At 49.6% G+C, this 24,096-nt stretch overlaps 1 protein-coding gene across 1 annotated transcript in view; it reads left to right on the top strand.

Moving 5' to 3' along the window:
- HCRTR1 (hypocretin receptor 1) overlaps window positions 1–24,096 on the top strand; it is a 185,673-nt gene that overhangs the window by 145,728 nt on the left and 15,849 nt on the right. The window contains exon 6 of the mRNA XM_069625247.1: window positions 9,607–9,827. Coding sequence (XP_069481348.1) covers window positions 9,607–9,827 — 221 coding nt within the window. The remainder of the gene's footprint in view (window positions 1–9,606; window positions 9,828–24,096) is intronic.

Below are 24,096 nucleotides of genomic sequence, written 5' to 3'. Positions count from 1 at the left end.
CGGGCTCTCTAATGTGGTGATGTTAGCCATCCCCGAACTCTGGGCGGATATACTTCTAACACTTTGCAATCAGCAAAGAAAGTCTGGTGTCATCCCCGACTCATGGAGGTCCTCTCACTTTATCCTGCACAGGAAAAAAAAGGAGATCCTGTGAATTATAGAATTCTATCCTTGCTGGATGTCTGCTAATCATATAGTTTGCCAGTTCCAGACAGGATTTAGAAAAGCCTCACCCTGCAACAATAACGTATTCACTGTTAACTCCCTTATCCATCAGGCGAAGTGAGAACGGGCCGTGCCATCATGGATTTCGCATACCCCTTTGATACCAACAACCGTGGTTAGCTATGGTGCAAATGTACAAAGTTACGAATGCCATCAGATTTACTCTATGCTTGCCAACCTTTAAATAATATGGGTGATATATCAGCCCCCATAAAGATAGGCAAAGGAGTAAAGCTGGGGTGCGTTTTGGCCCCTGCTTTATTTCATTTCTTTATGGCGGCTATTGTTGATCATCTTTCGAAAGTGCACAATTCTGCACCAAAACGGGGCACCTCCAAGACCCTACATCTGACTTATGCAGATGACCTTGCTGTGTTTGATACCACATGTGTTGGTAATTATAGGAACGGTTAATGAATAGGCAGTCTAGCAATATGGAGAAATCCAAAAGGTATGCGTGGGGGCAAAGTCAGTTGTGACCTCTGGGGATATAGTCCATAGCGTACAGAGTTATAGGTACCCTGGTTAAGAGGTTGAGTCCGACTCCTTGTTAACTGGGAAACGCCACTCGAGGGCTATCGCTACTAGGATGTCGATAAGGAAGTTTGCCAGCACTGATGAGGATATCATTTATAGGGCATCCTTACCCTCTTTTGACATTAATTAGTGAGCAGTATTGCTTATGCCCTGGAGTGCTCGTACTCACAATTTGAAAAATAACCCAATGTTCTGGAAGGCCATGTTTGGCGACATTTAGGCCTTTCAAAAGCAACCCCCATTCAGGCCATAAGAGCTGCGCTTGGTATGACTTTGTTGTACGCCCCTATAAGCTTAACAACAGAAGTAGTCTGTATATCAAAATGATGAGTGCTGAAGAGCAATCGATTCTTCTATTGCTTAAGGACGAAAAGATTGAGGGGATCTTGTCGAGTTTTAGAGAAATTAAAAATTAAAAATGAGAATTTCTTTCAGAAACTATCATGGCTCCCTGATGGTTTGGGTGCACTGTTGGACTCATTCAAAAGGAAGGCCCTGGAGTGGGAGTGGTCAATGAACCATAGGGAGCCTGCCAGCTCTGTGTACATTCTCGGAAGATGTACTATCCTTATGAGAAACGCCCCAAAAATATATATGTTATGTTATGTTAACGGAACTTATATAGCGCACCGTCACCAACGGAATTGATCCCCAGGCGCTCTGGAGGATCTGTAAATGAGAAGGTGGGATGAGTTAGTAAGGTGAAGAGGGCGTAGGATAGTCGGAGGAGTGGTGTACTGTTGGCAGCTTCAACTCGGTAGACACCGGGTGCTGAGCTTTGGTGCGAGTATTGGATCGGTGTCAGTCCGCGTGTGCTGTTGGTGCGGCTTATGTGTTGTTGCAGTGTGGTGAGGTGCGTGCAGCTGGCTGTGCGAGAGATGGTTGTATGAGTTTTTTTAAAGTATGCAGAGAGTTAGAGTTTATATTGGTTAGTGGGTTATGTGACATTTAACATGCAAGCATTCACAGTTCTGTCTAAGTATGGCACTTGCTGCCCTACACAATTCAGTCTGAGTGTGGCACTCACCAACCCTAACAATACCATCCAGATACCACACAGGCAAATGTTCATAATTCTATCAAATTGCGGGACATGCCAACATTCTCAAATACTTTTAAGTGTAGTGCTTGGCAATCTTCATAATTCCGTGCAGGTGTGGCACTCGCTAACATTCACAATCCTGTCTAGATACGGCGCAGGCCAATGTTCTCAACTTTAAGTGTGGCACATACTAGCATTCACAATCCTGTCTAGATAAAGCGCAGGCTACTGTTCTGAACTCTAAGTGTGGCACATGCTAACATTCACAATCCCGTCTAGATACGGCGCAGGCCAATGTTCTCAACTTTATGCATGGGGATTAAATTGGTTAGTTGGCATTGCTGTCCTTGCAAGTATGGGATTCTATCTAGGTGCGGTACATGCTGACATTCACATTTCTGTCTAGATGCCGCGCAAGTCAAAGTCAAGAATTCTGAGTGTGGCATATGCTAACAATCACATCTCTATCTAGATGCGACTCAAACTAAAGTTCAGTTCCCTACAGGTGTGGTATTAGCTAAAATTGGCAGTTAAGTTAATATGCATCACAAGGCTACATTTACAGTCCATTTACAGTGGCCACAAGTCTTCCCAAGTATGTATTTTCTAAGTCTATGGCAGTCTAAGCTATTGAAGGTAAGGTAGAGTGACAGGGGCTTTCTGGAGTAGAGTAATTGCTCTACACCCCACCCATGCCACACTTACAGTTTTGTTGGTGTCTATTGTTGCTTCTTTTGCTTCCCCTGCTGACACCTGCACACACATCTTGGAGCCGCCAATGTTGGAGCTGCCCTTTGCCTTGGGGCCCTTAGCCGCAGGGGCTGCCGGGCAGAGGGCTACCCTGTAAGGGTTGCTTATGACAGCCAGATGGTCCAATCAGGGGAGGGGGGTTGGGGAGGCAGGAAGAAGCACACGAATGGGGAAATGGAGGCAGGGGAGGGGGCACCGGGGCACATGGAGGCCTTAAAAAACACATAGCGTGGCCCAGGAGGGTCGCTAAAGGGACTGCAGCTCACCTCTTCCTGCGGTTATGGGAGGGGAGAGGAAGGTGAAGGAGCCGCAATGGAGCGGAGAGGGAGAGGAGGCTAACGGGCCCAACGCAGCACAAGAGATGTTTAATAAAGGGCCAGGAGGGTTTCACAGGCCCACAACAAGAAAACACTCACCTGCTCAGCTCCATGTTACTGGGCAAGTGGTGTGCAGTGCTGGGCTCCTAGGCCTCAATGGGTGCATGGCCAGCCAATCGGGAGCCAGGGCCGGGCTGGAGGGAGGAAATCAGGAAGGAGGGAGGGAGAGGGCTGGCAACGGGGTTTGGGCCTGCTGGGAACTAGCTGGAAACCTGGCCTGGAGGCCCAGGGGGGGCTATCTGAGTCTGTAAACACTCACCTGCTCAGCTCCACGTTACTGGGCGAGCGGCGTGCAGTGCTGGGCTCCTAGGCCTCAATTGGTGGATGGCCAGCAAATCGGGAAGGCAGGGGCGGGCTGGAGGGAGGAAACCAGGAAGGAGGGAGCGAGAGGGAGAGGGCTGGCAACGGGGCTTGGGCCTGTTGGAAACTAGGCCTGGAGGCCCAGGGGGGCTATCCGAGCTGGAAACACTCACCTGCTCAGCTCCACGTTACTGCTATATCCGTTTCCTAGCCCTACACATATTTATGCTAATGCAGTTAAACAAACTACCTGTCATGGTTGTAAAGGGCGTGTGGTTGCAATTACCTGATGAGGAGTATATGTGTTGTTTATGTCTTGATTTGGAGACAACTAGACATGTTTTGACCTTGTGTAATTCTATGCTACGGCACTATATTAGGTTTTATTTTCATTTTGTAGACGACATGGACAATACATGTAGTGACGTGTTTGGGCTGAATTGCCTTTCGAGCTGCAGCCTAGCAAGAGCAATCACTCTTGTAAGGGATTGGCAAGCCTTTATGCATGAACCTTTGGCAATATAAGGAATGCCAATAACCCATGAACTTGTTTTGGATTGTCAACAAGCAGTCCTAAATACTACTCCTAAATATGAATTTGTGTTAGGTATACTCTAGGTTCAGAAGGCCTATGATTCCTAATGTGTAATGTAACATTTGTTTAAAATTCTCCATATATGATTAAGTGTAAGGTTTTATTCTTTTTCCTCCTGTTTGTCTATTAATAATTTTATATTCTATATTTTGTTTTTTGTGAATAGTTCACCTTGAACTGATACACAATAAAAAGGAAAAAAAGAAAAAAAGAAAATGACTAACGTAAAGGTGGCACAGGGAATGACCTTCATGCAAAATGTTATGTTTTTTTCATTTTTATTTAAGTATTTCGCTCAGTGTGCAGTATTATTATTTTGAATGGCATGTTGCTATGACAATTATCTCCAAATCAGTGGTGTGAAAGGAACGTCGCCATGGTAATAGCGCCATTATGGCAAGCATTTCTGGCAGGGTGCCATTTCTTAATGGAATGGATTCCTTTGAACATTCAATGGACTCAAGCAGACGCCAGCCACAGCGCTAGCATTCGAGTGTTTGATAATGATGTGTTATTTATATAGCGCCTTAATCCAAAGCGCTTATTGAGGGGGCCCGACAGACAGACAGCCCCTGGGGAGGATGTAGATGGCATGATAGATATTAAGAGAGAAAGAAAAAGGCCACATTTGCACTTACCTGTTATAGTGGCAGTCTTACAAAAAGCATAACAGCACAGGGCAGACTGTGGTCCCAAAATGGAAACAATTATGGCTTCTATGCCACATAGTCTGAAAAGAGAAGATAATTCTACAGATCTGGGAAAGCTAACTGCCCTGAGGATTGCCAATCTTTTATTCCACTCAAGGACGCAGGCTATGACTGTTTTATAAACTAGAGGGCGATCCAGACTTCGGGGACGAGTCTGAGGTCATGATCAAGAGCCTGGAAATACATTCTCCACCACGGATCTATTAGAGGGAAGATGTCATGCTTTCCAGCAGCTAAAGCTGCTAAGATCTCTCGTTGTGGGGGAAACATGCGCTCCTTTCGCATTACGAGCATTTCTTAAAAGACCGCCACTTTATTAATTTAAGAACGTTTTCCTAAACTTTCATTAGCGTAGAAAAGTCCTGCTGCAGTCTAAGAAATACAATATTTATAAAGGTAAAAAGCCTGCAGTGGAGATTAGGTGCTGTATTTAATCTCTTTTATTTGATGTGCTAAACCAGTGCTGCTAGGGGGAGACTCCCCTCCATGTGGCTACCTGCATTCCTGATGGTTGCAGGGGCTGCCCTGCATTCCTGATGGTTGCCAGGGTTACCCTGCATTCCTAATGGTTGCTAGGGTTGCCCTGAATTCCTGATGGTTGCTAAGGCTGTTGTCAAGCCATAAATCAGGGCCATGCAAAAGCTGAGGCTTTCATGTCCCTGCACCCCATTCTTTCCTTATCACAATATGGTGTTTGTAAGTAAAGTGTTCCTCCTTCATGGAAGAACACTTTCTTACGTTTGAATCGCCCCCAAAGTCTCTATTATCAAGTGAAAACGAGCTGAGCCTGCAAATGACTTGTGTCTGTCACTTAGCACTAGCAAGTACGGGAATGTCACTTTCTGATAGGTAGTTGAGCACACTTCCGATAGTACAGGACCCACAAACTCCTTAACAGGACCTCTTAGGTCTAGTGTACTTGACAGATTCGGATCGTAACCATCTCCTATCAACAACCATGCTATTAATTTTTGCACCGGACAAACCCGGAGCATGCCGACAGGGCTAATCCGCCTGAGCTGTAGCAACCACAAACAACATAGAAATGTTCATACCGACACACGGTACATCTGACCTGTATCTATCACATCTGCCCTCCCACTGTTCGACTAACACACCTTGCCCTCCTTTCTTACTGAGCCTTGCTCAGCGAGGCCAACGTTATTTGCAGAAGAGTTCTAAATTAGACAACTTTACATTATATTACTTTTGGGCGTTCCGATTTAAAGGACAAATAATTAGAATTGCTGATACAAATACATCAAAACTATTTTAAGTATTTTAAATATCTTGAAATTGACATCAATGGACTTTCTTGCTTCTTATCAGGCAGCACTGGGGTAAGCAAAGGATGCTGTTTCTAAGGAGACTACTAAAATGCACATTTGAACACACATATTGAAAATGATTTATACTGATAAAAGTTATCAATTCTGGAAATCTACGAATTAAAAATAAGAAAATTGACTAAAAGGTGAACTGCATTGTGAGTGTGCTTGGCCCATAGATATCATACATGGCGGTGTCCTGAAGAATCAGTGAAGCTGGGTCCTACCATCCACCCAGTATATTAATTAGTATAATTAACCGTAGGTGAGCGCAGACAATTGGTCTAACTTAACCTTGTATCTACTCATTCAAAATGTCTTCACTCTTTCTTTAGACCAAACCTTTGGTATTATCACTTGGAAATCGTTATTGACCTCCTCTCAGCCAATCAGAATGTGTACAGTGCAATCTCCAGCAAGATTTTGTTTCAGCAGGGCACTTCATCTTTGGCTGAACATGATCATGTTCTGCAACATGCTATTTAACATTCGAAAGACAAAGAGAAAACATTTCAACATGCTTTCACTTTCTTATAGAGACACTGTTTCATTTTACATGACACCTAATGCATGTTCATGTTAAACCTGCTTCAGTTCAACCAAGCTGCCATTAAAATGCTTAACTTATGAAGACAACAATTTTACTGAAATATTACAAAATAAAACCACATTTAAGTAACAGACTCACTTTGTCTATTTACTTTAATCACTCTTGAAGCACCATTTCTAACTTCACAAAAACTCCAAAACATGTATTGCTACCACCACCATGTGCTAATTTCCTTATAGACTGAGGGAAGGGTCATTATTACTTGGGATAAAGACCCTCCCCCACTTACAGCCTCGGCTTTGCCTCGGACCATAACTTGGTGGCAGGTCATTATCCCGTGATAACGACCCCTCCCTCAGTCTATAAGGCTATATTATGCTGAATACGAAATTATCCAATCGGATACAGACCTTTTGCTCTCATTTTGATTGGGTGTATTAAAATTCTGCCTCATTAAAGACACTCCCTCTGATGAATTAAATGTGGGTCATTTTTCCCCCAATGCTCACGGAAACTTTAAAGAAATAAGGTGTACAGGAGAACTTAAGACCCATCTCCATCTTTCTCTATTTGGAAAATTATTTTGGAGATTCGCGTGATGGGTGTTCCAATGGAAATCCTCGATGTACGGCCGCAATAGAAGGATAGAACATGGTGGATGCCACTTCACACGGCAACACTGAATGAGTGGACCATGATGGAGTCATCTACATACTGCTATTTGAGACTGGGTGGATCACGGGGGAAATCTCTACATGCGGTATCACAAGCTAGGGGGATCATGGGATAATCCTCTACATATGGACACATGAGAATGGTAAACTCCACTTCATACAGCAAAACTTTACGGGTGGACCATGGGGGACTCCTCTGCATACTGCAATGCTAGATGAGTATCCCTGGTTAAACCCAGCCTTGGTGGCGGCATTTTTCAACAGAGTATCCTCTTTAGATTATTCATGGACAAGCCATACTTTCTCACAGGTCTACTCTCTGTCCTGCCATGCTAGAACTGGAGTAGACAGACAGATGGGATAGAGTTTTAACTATGGGAGAATGGAGTGGAATGCTGAAAGGGCATGCGGGGTGTGCCTGCGTCTTGCTACATTGAAGGGGGCAATACGTGGTTATCAGAACTAAACGCAAGGTGCGCTCCTTACCTAGCGTTTGGTGAACATGGCATGTGAAATACACAGTCCGGTAAAGTCTCATCAAGAAAGTCAGAAATACTGCACATAACTCAGCTATGCAGTCCAGTCCTCATAGATATGTTGCCTGGCGGATATTCTCCAAACTCTACACTCTGAGGAGTGCACACATGTGTCTGTTGTGAACACATTGTGTGTGCCACTGCAACGCAGGTTAGCACCAGCTTTTTAGGAGCACTTGAAAAGCAACTGTATTTGTTAATTGTAAAATGATTTGGGATCCTGGGTGGTGGGTGGTCCATACTGGCGCCAGTAATTATCAGATGCTGCCAGCTGCCCAGATGCAGCTTCCTACCCCATCCCTGTCCAGTGGCCAATGACTACAACAAGAATTCCCAATGCCCAAGATCAGAGTTAAAATAAGGCAATTACAGGCACCTGTATAGGGCATCACCAGAGAAAGAGCACCAGGAGCGAAGGGGGTGTGGGCATTTCGTCCCGAAATTATGAAATAGGTCCCAATTTAAAGAGGAGTGCCAGAATGTGACTTTGGGCCTCATTACACGGATGGCGGTAAGGATTTACCGGTACCAGTAAAATACCAGTAAATCCTTACCACCTTACTACGAGGTCCCTTTGCGGGTTTGGGGATTTAACGCCTGCTTTTTGCAGGCGTTAAAATCCAACCCGCTAAGGGACCTCAGAGCTAATTACCGCACCGCAAAATTGCGGTGCCGTAATTAGCGTCTTCCCCATTCCCATAGAGCCCTATGGGGCAGAAATGGGAATGGGGAAGGGCAATGGTGGAAGGGGGATTTACCGCCCCTCCAACCTTGGAATGGGGCTGTAAATCCCCTTTCCGCCAAGGCGGTGCCGGTATTTTACCGGCATGAGCCATGGCGCTAATAGCGCCATGGCTCACCGCCTACCGTGTAATGAGGCCCTTTGACTATGATGGTATAAATCGCTGCACCGCCCAGCTTGGTCCAGCAATGGCCAGATGTGTTAGTCTCCTGAAGCACTGCCAACATGCCTGGCCACCTTCAGTACTGTTAGATGTCGCCGCCTGCCCCAGGAAATAAATGAGCTGCTGCCATTCCAATAATGTTGATGGTCCCTTCCTTTCCACTAATGACCGGTAATGGAAGTTTAGCCCAGTCATCTCCAGCAATGCCCATTGCTAGTCCGGGTGCCTGTGGTCTCAGGGTAATGTCTAGTGCATATTCAGCTCCACATGTTCTCTTCTGTTCGCAGTTCATACTCTTTGAATTGCAAGTCCAAAATACCTTCAGCTATCCCTCTGTAAATACCTCCCCTCTTGTGCTCTTCGCTCCTCCTCCTCTAACTCCCTCAGGATCAGTCGTTTTTCTAAGAAACGAGCTGGGGGTAGATCTCCGTCTTCGGCTGGGGCCTCCCTCTGGTCTCCCTGCCACTCTAAAACTTGAGGAAAACCATCTCAGGTTCCGGAAGCACCTCAAAACCTTCATCTTTGCTTCTGCCTTCACCCCCCTCGCCCCTGCTGATCTGTTCTCTTGGCACTGTGCATCGGGACACCCTCTGTCCTCTGGTCCCAGGCCCTGCTCACCCTGCCACCCTACCGCACTGCCTCCAGGCCACACCTTGCACTGGGGTTCGTATCTGTAGCCATACAGCCCTCCCCCTCCTTTTTTCCCTCCTGCACTTATCAGATCCACCTTGTCTGCTGCCTTAAACCTAGCACTTGCCACTTGGCTGCACTACCACTTTTGATGATTTTATTATTTAATTATTTAATTATTATATATCCAATTTCTCCTTTGCTCTGCACTTTCCACTTTCTCACTCCCATGCAGTTTTCCCCTCCCCCTCTCCCATACACTTGCACGTTCTCAATGTCACTGGGCCAAGTAAGATCATTGGTTTTGTTCTGCCCTGTTCCCCTCCCTTGCCTTATCGCGCTCTGAAACACCCGTGTATGAGCGCGACATAAATAAAATATCATATCATATCATTGAGATTGGCTGATTTTTTTTTCTTCTCAAATGCGTGTTTTCTCCCCCGTCAGATCCCTGGATCCTCATCTGCCCTCAGAAGGAAGTGGATGGCCGGCACGTGGCACTACTCGGCCACGCAAACAGAAGACCTTCCGGCACTGCGGCCCAACGTATTCACGGCGGACATCAAGCAGATGCAGGCACGCAGAAAGACGGCCAAGATGTTGATGGTGGTGTTGACTGTCTTTGCCTTGTGCTACCTACCCATCAGTGTCCTCAACATACTCAAGAGGTTCGCAGACAGTGGGGCGGGCGCGGGGTTCTCCTTCAGAAATGTCTCCCTTCCCCCTCGTACAGTCTACTCTCCCCTACACTGCAAGTCAACTACTGTTTTTGCACCTTGCTTCTCACCTGTGTAGCTAGTAAGCTTTAGCTGGTCAAAATGCTGGCCTAACCTCTCTGTTTATAACACTGGCCTACTGCCTTGTGGCTTACGTGCGAGCACTGGGAACTTAACAGGAGCGGAATAGTGGGTACAGCAGTCGGATGTACATAAAGAGGGGGAGATTGGAGGTGAAGGAATGATAGTTAACATTTTGAGCAGACAAAAATGGGGTAAATGTGGTCGCGAAACTAACAAGATCCCATCCAAAATCCCCAAAATATTTGTGGGTCGAGTCCATCATTTAAATTCAGAAGATTTATAAAGTGCTTATGTCTAAGTGCTGAACAGAGAACACGGAAATATGGTTCATATTTAAGAGTATTCAATCATTCACTCTTTGCAGGTAGCAAGGGAAGTTCAATAGAAGTGAGACGAGAAGGGTTGGGGGGGGTCTATTTGACCTAAAACATTTGACCTAATACCATTTGATCAAATTTATTTGACCTTTTTTCAGTCTAAAATGTGGAGGGAGACTGCCGTGAGCCCTCCCACTTCCCCTCAACCTAATCTCTACCCTTACCCACCCCATACATATATTTAATTAAATTTGATGGAAAAAAGGGCAAATAAATTCGATCAAATGTTTTAGGTAAAATGTTTTTAGGTCAATTATGCGAATACCATGAGAAGAGAACGGATTTTGAAATAGAGCAGAAAGGAGGGAGTGTGGGGGTAGGTTGAATGAAAACCATATGCGCATTCCAGTGTTTGGCAGCGAGAAGTGAGAACAATTGGAACCAGGCCCGGGCACAATGAAATGGGCACGGAACAGTCAGACAAGGTTGGGGAATGCATCCAAGGCTTTTGGAGGGTGGATAAAAAAAGAATGAGAGAAAGGAAGTAGAGAGGGGCCAGACCAGGAAGGAAATGGAGGTGTAGGTAAGTAGAAAAAGGAAGTAGAGTCTCGATAAAGCCAGAAAAGAATAGCCAGAGCACACTGTTTATCAACTAAATGGGCACAGACTAAAGAATGAAATACCATGGGAAGGGATGTGGGTGATCTGGGCAGTAGAGGCCAGCTGGCAGGGAAGGCAAATAGATGAGTAGTACAGAGATTAGGGTGTGAGAGTAAATAGGTGAGAAGGCCAAAGACGAGACAAAAACAGTAGTCCAGGCAAGAAAGTACCAAGGTAAGGAGGATCCACATTTTCGGGGTGGTGAAAGGCCCGAAAAGAGCAGCCTTTATGAAAAATGAAAGTTTGCAAATGGCAAGTGCAGGCAACAGAAGGTGTATGAGAAGAAAAGTGAGAGACGGACGGCGAATAGGGCTAGGTATTCAAGCTGAAATGGAAAGGGGGGAAGAAGAAATCTGAAATACAGTATCTTGATCCGCAGCACCTGCTCTACCAGTGGCACAGAGCAGGTTCAGAGGTCACAAGTGCCCCCTTGACAGCTGCAGTAACATCCACATCTCTGCAGCTCAGGGCTGCATTTAGAATATGAGCCCCTGTTCCAAAACTGCATAACTCTGAAGATCTGGTCCTGCTGGCAGGGTAAGCTGCCGAAATAAGCTATACCTAAGATAGGGTCTAGTGGCCAGCATCTATCGGGGTTACCCCAGCCACATTAAATACATATTGCACATGTGTCATCCCTGTGCCCCAGTTCAGCTGTGGAAGGGCTATGTGTATTCCCCCCAGCTACGTTAAAGCCTGCCCTATAGTCAGGAATGTAGCCTGGTCAGATTGTCTCTCTTAGTTCCTTTGTAAGGGCAGGTAACACCCTTCTCCCAGGGACACACACTCCACAGGATGCCGGCCTGGGAACAGGAGTCAAAGGTACCCCAATTTACAAAGAGCCAGGCCTCACAACGGCAGACTGCATTTCTAAAGGCCTTTGTTTTTATTGAGAAGGGAAGGTGTAGCCAGGGAGAGTTCTGTAAAGTGAGGGGACAATTCTGCCATTTTGTTTCTCTTTGCATCTCTTTCCATTTCCTATCCCTTCCACATCCTGTAGCACAAAGAACTTTGGGTGTGATGTTAAAAGGGAAACGTCCAATAATTTCAAGAGCAGGGATTGGACCTCTTATGCAGGCTAGCTTTGGTTCAATTGCCTGTGGGCTTTTGCCTTTAAAAGAAGGGGTCCGGCACCACTTCTTAAAATCATCTTGAAGCATCCTTGGATCATCACTTGAGGAGGTTTTGCTGGACCCTGCTGAGAGAGCACTTCTTTCCAGAGTCCTCCAGTTGTGAGGTGAAGGCAGATGTTCCAAGACATTGTCCTAGAAGCGCTCTTTGGACCAGCCGGTCCTGGGTGAGGCATAACCCTGCTTGGGGCAGGGGGGCAGAGGCCTTGGCGCTTAGCCACAATGCCAGTCTACTGTGTCAATCCTTCATCGTTCTCTTGGAGAAGCCGAGCCAGATCTTGCAATCTCCTTTGTGGTCCGGGTGAAGGCATTGAAGGCGTTTGTCCTCTACAAGCATGTTCTGCAGTCCACATATCCACATATGGAAAAGGGAACTTCCTTCCTTATACTCCTCCGTCATCGTTAGAGGTGCTGAGTAGGCCCGATGGCCTTTCTGGAAACTTTGATGAAAACTCGACAATCCTTGCCCTTGAGGAGTGCTGAAATTCACTGAGAAACGGGTCCCCGTTTGGCAGCCAATGGAGAGAAGAGCACACAGGCTAAAAAATAACTTTTTCCGTCAAAAAAAGTGCAAAAACCATAGAATAGCTCACAGATCAAACTCAAGGACTCCCAACACTTGAACGTGTGGTAAAAATCTGAAGATGATTGCCAGAGGAGGGGCTTAGGGAGAGGGCAGCCATAGGCTGGGGGCAGTATGATCCAGAGACCAGTGATTGGTTTATAGGAGAAATACAGTTTGTAAGTGAAAGTGAAACGTTTTTTCTTGTATCGAGGATTCCCAGCCTGACGAAGGTGAATATTCATGAACATGTGAATCCATGCCAGACCCATGCTGGAGAAATACACAATTATCAGCTCTGTTGTGTACATTTATTATGGCACACTGGCTTAAAAGTAACAATGCGTGCTGTCAGGAAGCCACCATGAAAAGCACAATACACTAGGCTTATTTACACAAAACGAATGGATGAAATAAAGGTGCAATTGAAATATCAATCTCCCTCCCAATGTCTGTCGCTACCTCCTCTTTCTCCTGAGTACCACCTTCTCTTCTTCTCTGAACCTCCTTCACAACCTGATGTTACAACCTCCGCTTGCTTCTTCCCACCCTCTCACCTCCAGTGCCTACACCTCCTCCTAAACAACTCTGTTCTCACTCTCCAACCACCTTCCACAATTGCCTTCTCCTACAACCCACACCGACTTCCAGAGTCCTCTGGTTTATGTAGTGTTCTCCCTGGGCTGGGACCTTGGTGAGTGGCTAGACCTGTACCTTACCATTGGGGCAGGGTTGGAATTTTCATGTTTGCACATGGGGGTTTACGGCCTCGCTTGGGTGCTAGGGAGTGGACTATGTTTTCATCTGGCCTGTTCACCATCTTGAATTACACTCCCCCTTCCCAGTCACTCTATAGTGACATGAGTGAGTGTCACTGGGGTCAACACCTCCCTTGCTTGCGTTTCCCTGAACCCTTGGATATGATGGTGAATGCTGGTGCTGCGTTGTTGTGTTGTGCTTCACACTTCACAGCAGCAGTGTTCTGTGCAACCACAGCAGTACTGTAAGGGTGGAGGATCCTGCAGGTCCTGTGGGTTCACTTTCAAGCAGTGAGGTGTGCAGAGAAGTTACATTTGGGCAATAGCATTTGCATTATAGGCTGGTAATGGTGGGTGTCAATGTTGGCCTACCCTCTTCCGCTCCCAAAGCCCATCACACAAGTGCATGGGCAGTTTGAACATTGCTGAAACAGCTGCATATTGGCACCTGTTAGCAATGGCTGCCTGGGCCAATTAAGCACAGCCCGCCAAGACCACATGCGTGGGGCGGCCCGACCTGGCTTCCAAAGTACCCCAAACACCCACCTCGTGGCCAGCGAGGTTGGCCCGTCATCATTAAAGTCCACCCGGGCTGCACATGCCAGGAGCAGTCTGTGCGATGAGCGGGTGAAGCAGTGAGGGAATACGTCCGGGGTCGGCCTCTGTGGCCAACCCGTGTGAATACAGGAGGTAGTGAAGTGAAGTGGCCCAGGTGAAGGTGAGTGGCCTGGCCCCTGCCCCATGTGAGGCATTGCAGAGGGAACGGGCATGAAGATCCAAGGCAGCAGGAGCGGCGGTGAGCGCGGCAGCGTTCCCATGGCAACAGGGACGCGGCGGAAAATGGCAATGATGTCGGGTGGGCCCCCCAGTCAACAAGGCCCACCCAGAAATAAATACTGCGGGTGTGGTGGTGAGTAAAGGTGGGCCCCTCAACGAATGGGCCCCACCCAGAAATAACATTAGTACTGCGGGGAGCAATAGTGAAGTGTGGGCGGACCCCCCAAAGACCCAGGGTGTCGCCCAAGAAATTAAAAGCAGCACGGGCTGCACAGTGAGGGTTATGGACGGGGCCACCCTGAAGGGAAGAGCAGGGGCTAAGCCCCATTCACCAAATGGAGAGAAGAGAGGTCCAGCCCCACACTTCTTCTCTGAGGGGCAAAGGGATCAGGTCTGCTTAAAGCCACACATCAGCCAGCTGCCTGCAAGAGCCAGCACTCCAAGGGTAGACTGAAAGTTACTGCGAAGGGGTGACTGACTGCAGCAGTCACCAGCCAGCTGCCTGCAAGAGCCAGCACTCCAAGGATAGACTGAAAGTTACTGCGAAGGGGTGACTGACTGCAGCAGTCACCAGCCAGCTGCCTGCAAGAGCCAGCACTCCAAGGGTAGACTGAAAGTTACTGCGAAGGGGTGACTGACTGCAGCAGTCACCAGCCAGCTGCCTGCAAGAGCCAGCGCTCCAAGGATAGACTGAAAGCTACTGCGAAGGGGTGACTGACTGCAGCAGTCACCAGCCAGCTGCCTGCAAGAGCCAGCGCTCCAAGGATAGACTGAAAGCTACTGCGAAGGGGTGACTGACTGCAGCAGTCACCAGCCAGCTGCCTGCAAGAGCCAGCACTCCAAGGATAGACTGAAAGTTACTGCGAAGGGGTGACTGACTGCAGCAGTCACCCCATTGTGACAGCGATTTATACTGTGTATAGGTTGTGAGACTATTTACTAGCATTAAATAGGTCTTTCTTATTAGGACTTTTCTCGTTATTGAGTGTTCTTAAAAGAATACTATTGTTACTGCAATAGTTTTAAATAATATTATATTGATGCTACATATAAACTGATGTATTCATTGTATTTATAGGTTAAATTATGCAAGTCTGCGAGTTTAATGTTAATCTTGGATGCTAATATCGCAATAGAATGTTTCAGAAACGTACTCTGCACAATCATACTTCTGCAAGCATTTAATATGCTCTAGAAATCACTAAACTACCCTCTGAAAACCAGGCGCGTCTTTGTTCCCACCACGCCTAGCGATTCCTCCAGAGTGGCACACTGGCATCCACTGACCCATGCGCTCTTGTCTCCTAGGATGGCATACTGGCATCCACTGACCCATGCGCTCTTGTCTCCAGAGTGGCATACTGGCATCCACTGACCCATGCGCTCTTGTCTCCTAGGATGGCATACTGGCATCCACTGACCCATGCGCTCTTGTCTCCTAGGATGGCATACTGGCATCCACTGACCCATGCGCTCTCATCTCCAGAGTGGCATACTGGCATCCATTGACCCATGCGCTCTTGTCTCCTAGGATGGCATACTGGCATCCACTGACCCATGCGCTCTTGTCTCCTAGGATGGCATACTGGCATCCACTGACCCATGCGCTCTTGTCTCCTAGGATGGCATACTGGCATCCACTGACCCATGCGCTCTTGTCTCCTAGGATGGCATACTGGCATCCATTGACCCATGCGCTCTTGTCTCCAGAGTGGCATACTGGCATCCACTGACCCATGCGCTCTTGTCTCCTAGGATGGCATACTGGCATCCACTGACCCATGCGCTCTTGTCTCCAGAGTGGCATACTGGCATCCATTGACCCATGCGCTCTTGTCTCCAGAGTGGCATACTGGCATCCACTGACCCATGCGCTCTTGTCTCCTAGGATGGCATACTGGCATCCACTGACCCATGCGCTCTTGTATCCAGAGTGGCATACTGGCATCCACTGACCCATGCGCTCTTGTCTCCAGAGTGGCATACTGGCATCCACTGACCCATGCGCTCTTGTCTCCTAGGATGGCATACTGGCATCCACTGACCCATGCGCTCTTGTCTCCTAGGATGGCATACTGGCATCCACTGACCCATGCGCTCTTGTCTCCAGAGTGGCATACTGGCATCCACTGACCCATGCGCTCTTGTCTCCTAGGATGGCATACTGGCATCCACTGACCCATGCGCTCTTGTCTCCTAGGATGGCATACTGGCATCCATTGACCCATGCGCTCTTGTCTCCAGAGTGGCATACTGGCATCCACTGACCCATGCGCTCTTGTCTCCAGAGTGGCATACTGGCATCCACTGACCCATGCGCTCTTGTCTCCTAGGATGGCATACTGGCATCCACTGACCCATGCGCTCTTGTCTCCTAGGATGGCATACTGGCATCCACTGACCCATGCGCTCTTGTCTCCTAGGATGGCATACTGGCATCCATTGACCCATGCGCTCTTGTCTCCAGAGTGGCATACTGGCATCCACTGACCCATGCGCTGTCTCCTAGGATGACATACTGGCATCCACTGACCCATGCGCTCTTGTATCCAGAGTGGCATACTGACATCCATTGACCCATGCGCTCATGTCTCCTAGGATGGCACACTGGCATCCATTGACCCATGCGCTCTTGTCTCCTAGGATGGCATACTGGCATCCACTGACCCATGCGCTCTTGTCTCCAGAGTGGCATACTGGCATCCACTGACCCATGCGCTCTTGTCTCCTAGGATGGCATACTGGCATCCACTGACCCATGCGCTCTTGTCTCCTAGGATGGCATACTGGCATCCACTGACCCATGCGCTCTTGTCTCCAGAGTGGCATACTGGCATCCACTGACCCATGCGCTCTTGTCTCCTAGGATGGCATACTGGCATCCACTGACCCATGCGCTCTTGTCTCCTAGGATGGCATACTGGCATCCACTGACCCATGCGCTCTTGTCTCCAGAGTGGCATACTGGCATCCATTGACCCATGCGCTCTTGTCTCCTAGGATGGCATACTGGCATCCACTGACCCATGCACTCTTGTCTCCTAGGATGGCATACTGGCATCCACTGACCCATGCGCTCTTGTCTCCAGAGTGGCATACTGGCATCCACTGACCCATGCGCTCTTGTCTCCTAGGATGAAATACTGGCATCCACTGACCCATGCGTTCTTGTCTCCTAGGATGGCATAATGGCATCCACTGACCCATACTCTCTTGTATCCAGAGTGGCATACTGGCATCCACTGACCCTAGTGCTCTTGTCTCCAGAGTGGCATACTGGCATCCACTGACCCATGCGCTCTTGTCTCCAGAGTGGCATACTGGCATCCATTGACCCATGCGCTCTTGTCTCCTAGGATGGCATACTGGCATCCACTGACCCATGCGCTCTTGTCTCCAGAGTGGCATACTGGCATCCATTGACCCATGCGCTCTTGTCTCCTAGGATGGCATACTGGCATCCATTGACCCATGCGCTCTTGTCTCCTAGGATGGCATACTGGCATCCATTGACCCATGCGCTCTTGTCTCCTAGGATGGCATACTGGCATCCACTGACCCATGCGCTCTTGTCTGCAGAGTGGCATACTGGCATCCATTGACCCATGCGCTCTTGTCTCCTAGGATGGCATACTGGCATCCATTGACCCATGCGCTCTTGTCTCCTAGGATGGCATACTGGCATCCACTGACCCATGCACTCTTGTCTCCAGAGTGGCATACTGGCATCCACTGACCCATGCGCTCTTGTCTCCTAGGATGGCATACTGGCATCCACTGACCCATGCGCTCTTGTCTCCAGAGTGGCATACTGGCATCCACTGACCCATGCGCTCTTGTCTCCAGAGTGGCATACTGGCATCCACTGACCCATGCGCTCTTGTCTCCTAGGATGGCATACTGGCATCCATTGACCCATGCGCTCTTGTCTCCTAGGATGGCATACTGGCATCCACTGACCCATGCGCTCTTGTCTCCAGAGTGGCATACTGGCATCCATTGACCCATGCGCTCTTGTCTCCTAGGATGGCATACTGGCATCCACTGACCCATGCGCCTTTGTCTCCAGAGTGGCATACTGGCATCCACTGACCCATGCACTCTTGTCTCCAGAGTGGCATACTGGCATCCATTGACCCATGCGCTCTTGTCTCCTAGGATGGCATACTGGCATCCATTGACCCATGCGCTCTTGTCTCCTAGGATGGCATACTGGCATCCATTGACCCATGCGCTCTTGTCTCCTAGGATGGCATACTGGCATCCACTGACCCATGCGCTCTTGTCTGCAGAGTGGCATACTGGCATCCATTGACCCATGCGCTCTTGTCTCCTAGGATGGCATACTGGCATCCATTGACCCATGCGCTCTTGTCTCCTAGGATGGCATACTGGAATCTACTGACCCATGCACTCTTGTCTTCAGAGTGGCATACTGGCATCCACTGACCCATGCGCTCTTGTCTCCTAGGATGGCATACTGGCATCCACTGACCCATGCGCTCTTGTCTCCAGAGTGGCATACTGGCATCCACTGACCCATGCGCTCTTGTCTCCTAGGATGGCATACTGGCATCCACTGACCCATGCGCTCTTGTCTCCAGAGTGGCCTACTGGCATCCACTGACCCATGCGCTCTTGTATCCAGAGTGGCATACTGGCATCCATTGACCCATGCGCTCTTGTCTCCTAGGATGGCATACTGGCATCCACTGACCCATGCGCTCTTGTCTGCAGAGTGGCATACTGGCATCCATTGACCCATGCGCTCTTGTCTCCTAGGATGGCATACTGGCATCCATTGACCCATGCGCTCTTGTCTCCTAGGATGGCATACTGGCATCTACTGACCCATGCACTCTTGTCTTCAGAGTGGCATACTGGCATCCACTGACCCATGCGCTCTTGTCTCCTAGGATGGCATACTGGCATCCACTGACCCATGCGCTCTTGTCTCCAGAGTGGCATACTGGCATCCACTGACCCATGCGCTCTTGTCTCCTAGGATGGCATACTGGCATCCACTGACCCATGCGCTCTTGTCTCCAGAGTGGCCTACTGGCATCCACTGACCCATGCGCTCTTGTATCCAGAGTGGCATACTGGCATCCATTGACCCATGTGCTCTTGTCTCCAGAGTGGCATACTGGCATCCACTGACCCTAGCGCTCTTGTCTCCAGAGTGGCATACTGGCATCCATTGACCCATGCGCTCTTGTCTCCAGAGTGGCATACTGGCATCCACTGACCCATGCGCACTTGTCTCCAGAGTGGCATACTGGCATCCATTGACCCATGCGCTCTTGTCTCCTAGGATGGCATACTGGCATCCACTGACCGATGCGCTCTCGTCTCCCGAGTGGCATACTGGCATCCACAGACCCATGCGCTCATGTCTCCAGAGTGGCATACTGGCATCCATTGACCCATGCGCTCTTGTCTCCTAGGATGGCATACTGGCATCCACTGACCCATGCGCTCTTGTCTCCAGAGTGGCATACTGGCATCCACTGACCCATGCGCTCTTGTCTCCTAGGATGGCATACTGGCATCCATTGACCCATGCGCTCTTGTCTCCTAGGATGGCATACTGGCATCCACTGACCCATGCGCTCTTGTCTCCAGAGTGGCATACTGGCATCCACTGACCCATGCGCTCTTGTCTCCAGAGTGGCATACTGGCATCCATTGACCCATGCGCTCTTGTCTCCTAGGATGGCATACTGCCATCCACTGACCCATGCGCTCTTGTCTCCTAGGATGGCATACTGGCATCCACTGACCCATACTCTCTTATATCTAGAGTGGCATACTGGCATCCATTGACCCATGCGCTCTCGTCTCCAGAGTGGCATACTGGCATCCATTGACCCATGTGCTCTTGTCTCCTAGGATGGCATACTGGCATCCACTGACCCATGCGCTCTTGTCTCCTAGGATGGCATACTGGCATCCATTGACCCATGCGCTCTTGTCTCCTAGGATGGCATACTGGCATCCACTGACCCATGCGCTCTTGTCTCCTAGGATGGCATACTGGCATCCACTGACCCATGCGCTCTTGTCTCCAGAGTGGCATACTGGCATCCATTGACCCATGCGCTCTTGTCTCCTAGGATGGCATACTGGCATCCACTGACCCATGCGCTCTTGTCTCCAGAGTGGCATACTGGCATCCACTGACCCATGCGCTGTCTCCTAGGATGGCATACTGGCATCCATTGACCCATGCGCTCTTGTCTCCTAGGATGGCATACTGGCATCCACTGACCCATGCGCTCTTGTATCCAGAGTGGCATACTGGCATCCACTGACCCATGCGCTCTTGTCTCCAGAGTGGCATACTGGCATCCACTGACCCATGCACTCTTGTCTCCAGAGTGGCATACTGGCATCCATTGACCCATGCGCTCTTGTCTCCTAGGATGGCATACTGGCATCCACTGACCCATGCGCTCTTGTCTCCTAGGATGGCATACTGGCATCCACTGACCCATTCGCTCTTGTCTCCAGAGTGGCATACTGGCATCCACTGACCCATGCGCTCTTGTCTCCAGAGTGGTATACTGGCATCCATTGACCCATGCGCTATTGTCTCCTAGGATGGCATACTGGCATCAACTGACCCATACTCTCTTGTCTCCTAGGATGGCATACTGGCATCCACTGACCCATACTCTCTTGTATCCAGAGTGGCATACTGGCATCCACTGACCCATGCGCTCTTGTCTCCAGAGTGGCATACTGGCATCCATTGACCCATGCACTCTTGTCTCCAGAGTGTCATACTGGCATCCATTGACCCATGTGCTCTTGTCTCCTAGGATGGCATACTGGCATCCATTGACCCATGCGCTCTTGTCTCCAGAGTGGCATACTGGCATCCACTGACCCATGCGCTGTCTCCTAGGATGGCATACTGGCATCCATTGACCCATGCGCTCTTGTCTCCTAGGATGGCATACTGGCATCCACTGACCCATGCGCTCTTGTCTCCAGAGTGGCATACTGGCATCCATTGACCCATGCGCTCTTGTCTCCAGAGTGGCATACTGGCATCCACTGACCCATGCGCTCTTGTCTCCTAGGATGGCATACTGGCATCCATTGACCCATGCGCTCTTGTCTCCTAGGATGGCATACTGGCATCCACTGACCCATGCGCTCTTGTCTCCTAGGATGGCATACTGGCATCCACTGACCCATGCGCTCTTGTCTCCAGAGTGGCATACTGGCATCCATTGACCCATGCGCTCTTGTCTCCTAGGATGGCATACTGGCATCCACTGACCCATGCGCTCTTGTCTCCAGAGTGGCATACTGGCATCCATTGACCAATGCGCTCTTGTCTCCTCGGATGGCATACTGGCATCCACTGACCCATGCGCCTTTGTCTCCAGTGTGCCATACTGGCATCCACTGACCCATACTCTCTTGTATCTAGAGTGGCATACTGGCATCCATTGACCCACGCGCTCTTGTCTCCAGAGTGGCATACTGGTATCCACTGACCCATGCGCTCTTGTCTCCAGAGTGGCATACTGACATCCACTGACCCATGCGCTCTTGTCTCCTAGGATGGCATACTGGCATCCACTGACCCATACTCTCTTGTCTCCAGAGTGGCATACTGGCATCCACTGACCCATGCGCTCTTGTCTCCTAGGATGGCATACTGGCATCCACTGACCCATACTCTCTTGTATCCAGAGTGGCATACTGGCATCCACTGACCCATGCGCTCTTGTCTCCTAGGATGGCATACTGGCATCCACTGACCCATGCGCTCTTGTCTCCTAGGATGGCATACTGGCATCCACTGACCCATACTCTCTTGTATCCAGAGTGGCATACTGGAATCCATTGACCCATGCGCTCTTGTCTCCTAGGATGGCATACTGGCATCCACTGGCCCATGCGCTCTTGTCTCCTAGGATGGCATACTGGCATCCACTGACCCATACTCTCTTGTATCCAGAGTGGCATACTGGCATCCATTGACCCATGCGCTCTTGTCTCCTAGATTGGCATTCTGGCATCCACTGACCCATGAGCTCTTGTCTCCAGAGTGGCATACTGGCATCCACTGACCCATGCGATCTTGTCTTCAGAGTGGCATACTGGCATCCACTGACCCATGCGCTCTTGTCTCCAGAGTGGCATACTGGCATCCATTGACCCATGCGCTCTTGTCTCCTAGGATGGCATACTGGCATCCACTGACCCATGCGCTCTTGTCTCCAGAGTGGCATACTGGCATCCATTGTTCCATGCGCTCTTGTCTCCTAGGATGGCATCCACTGACCCATGCGCTCTTGTCTCCAGAGTGGCATACTGGCATCCATTGACCCATGCGCTCTTGTCTCCTAGGATGGCATACTGGCATCCACTGACCCATACTCTCTTGTCTCCAGAGTGGCATACTGGCATCCATTGACCCATGCGCTCTTGTCTCCTAGGATGGCATACTGGCATCCACTGACCCATGCGCTCTTGTCTCCAGAGTGGCATACTGGCATCCATTGACCCATGCGCTCTTGTCTCCTAGGATGGCATACTGGCATCCACTGACCCATGCGCTCTTGTCTCCAGAGTGGCATACTGGCATCCATTGACCCATGCGCTCTTGTCTCCTAGGATGGCATACTGGCATCCACTGACCCATGCGCTCGTCTCCAGAGTGGCATACTGGCATCCACTGACCCATGCGCTCTTGTCTCCTGGGATGGCATACTGGCATCCACTGACCCATACTCTCTTGTATCCAGAGTGGCATACTGGCATCCATTGACCCATGCGCTCTTGTCTCCTAGGATGGCATACTGGCATCCACTGACCCATGCGCTCTTGTCTCCAGAGTGGCATACTGGCATCCATTGACCCATGCGCTCTTGTCTCCTAGGATGGCATACTGGCATCCACTAACCCATGCGCTCTTGTCTCCTAGGATGGCATACTGGCATCCACTGACCCATGCGCTCTTGTCTCCAGAGTGGCATACTGGCATCCACTGACCCATGCGCTCTTGTCTCCTAGGATGGCATACTGGCATCCATTGACCCATGCGCTCTTGTATCCAGAGTGGCATACTGGCATCCACTGACCCATGCGGTCTTGTCTCCTAGGATGGCATACTGGCATCCACTTACCCATGCGCTCTTGTCGCCAGAGTGGCATACTGGCATCCATTGACCCATGCGCTCTTGTCTCCTAGGATGGCATACTGGCATCCACTGACCCATGCGCTCTTGTCTCCAGAGTGGCATACTGGCATCCACTGACCCATGCGCTCTTGTCTCCAGAGTGACATACTGGCATCCACTGACCCATGCGCTCTTGTCTCCAGAGTGGCATACTGGCATCCACTGACCCATACTCTCTTGTATCCAGAGTGGCATACTGACATCCATTGACCCATGCGCTCATGTCTCCTAGGATGGCACACTGGCATCCATTGACCCACGCGCTCTTGTCTCCAGAGTGGCATACTGGCATCCACTGACCCATGCGCTCTTGTCTCCTAGGATGGCATACTGGCATCCACTTACCCATGCGCTCTTGTCTCCTAGGATGGCATACTAGCATCCACTGACCCATACTCTCTTGTATCCAGAGTGGCATACTGGCATCCACTGACCCATGCGCTCTCGTCTCCTAGGATGGCATACTGGCATCCACTGACCCATGCGCTCTTGTCTCTAGAGTGGCATACTGGCATCCACTGACCCATTTGCTCTTGTCTCCAGAGTGGCATACTGGCATCCACTGACCCATGCGCTCTTGTCTCCTAGGATGGCATACTGGCATCCACTGACCCATGCGCTCTTGTCTCCAGAGTGGCATACTGGCCTCCACTGACCCATGCACTCTTGTCTCCAGAGTGGCATACTGGCATCCACTGACCCATACTCTCTTGTATCCAGAGTGGCATAC

The sequence above is a fragment of the Ambystoma mexicanum genome, chromosome 11 (genome assembly GCF_040938575.1).
Source record: "Ambystoma mexicanum isolate Mex_15411 chromosome 11, UKY_AmexF1_1, whole genome shotgun sequence".
NCBI lineage: Eukaryota > Metazoa > Chordata > Amphibia > Caudata > Ambystomatidae > Ambystoma > Ambystoma mexicanum.
This window is presented reverse-complemented; position numbering and strand designations above follow the sequence as displayed.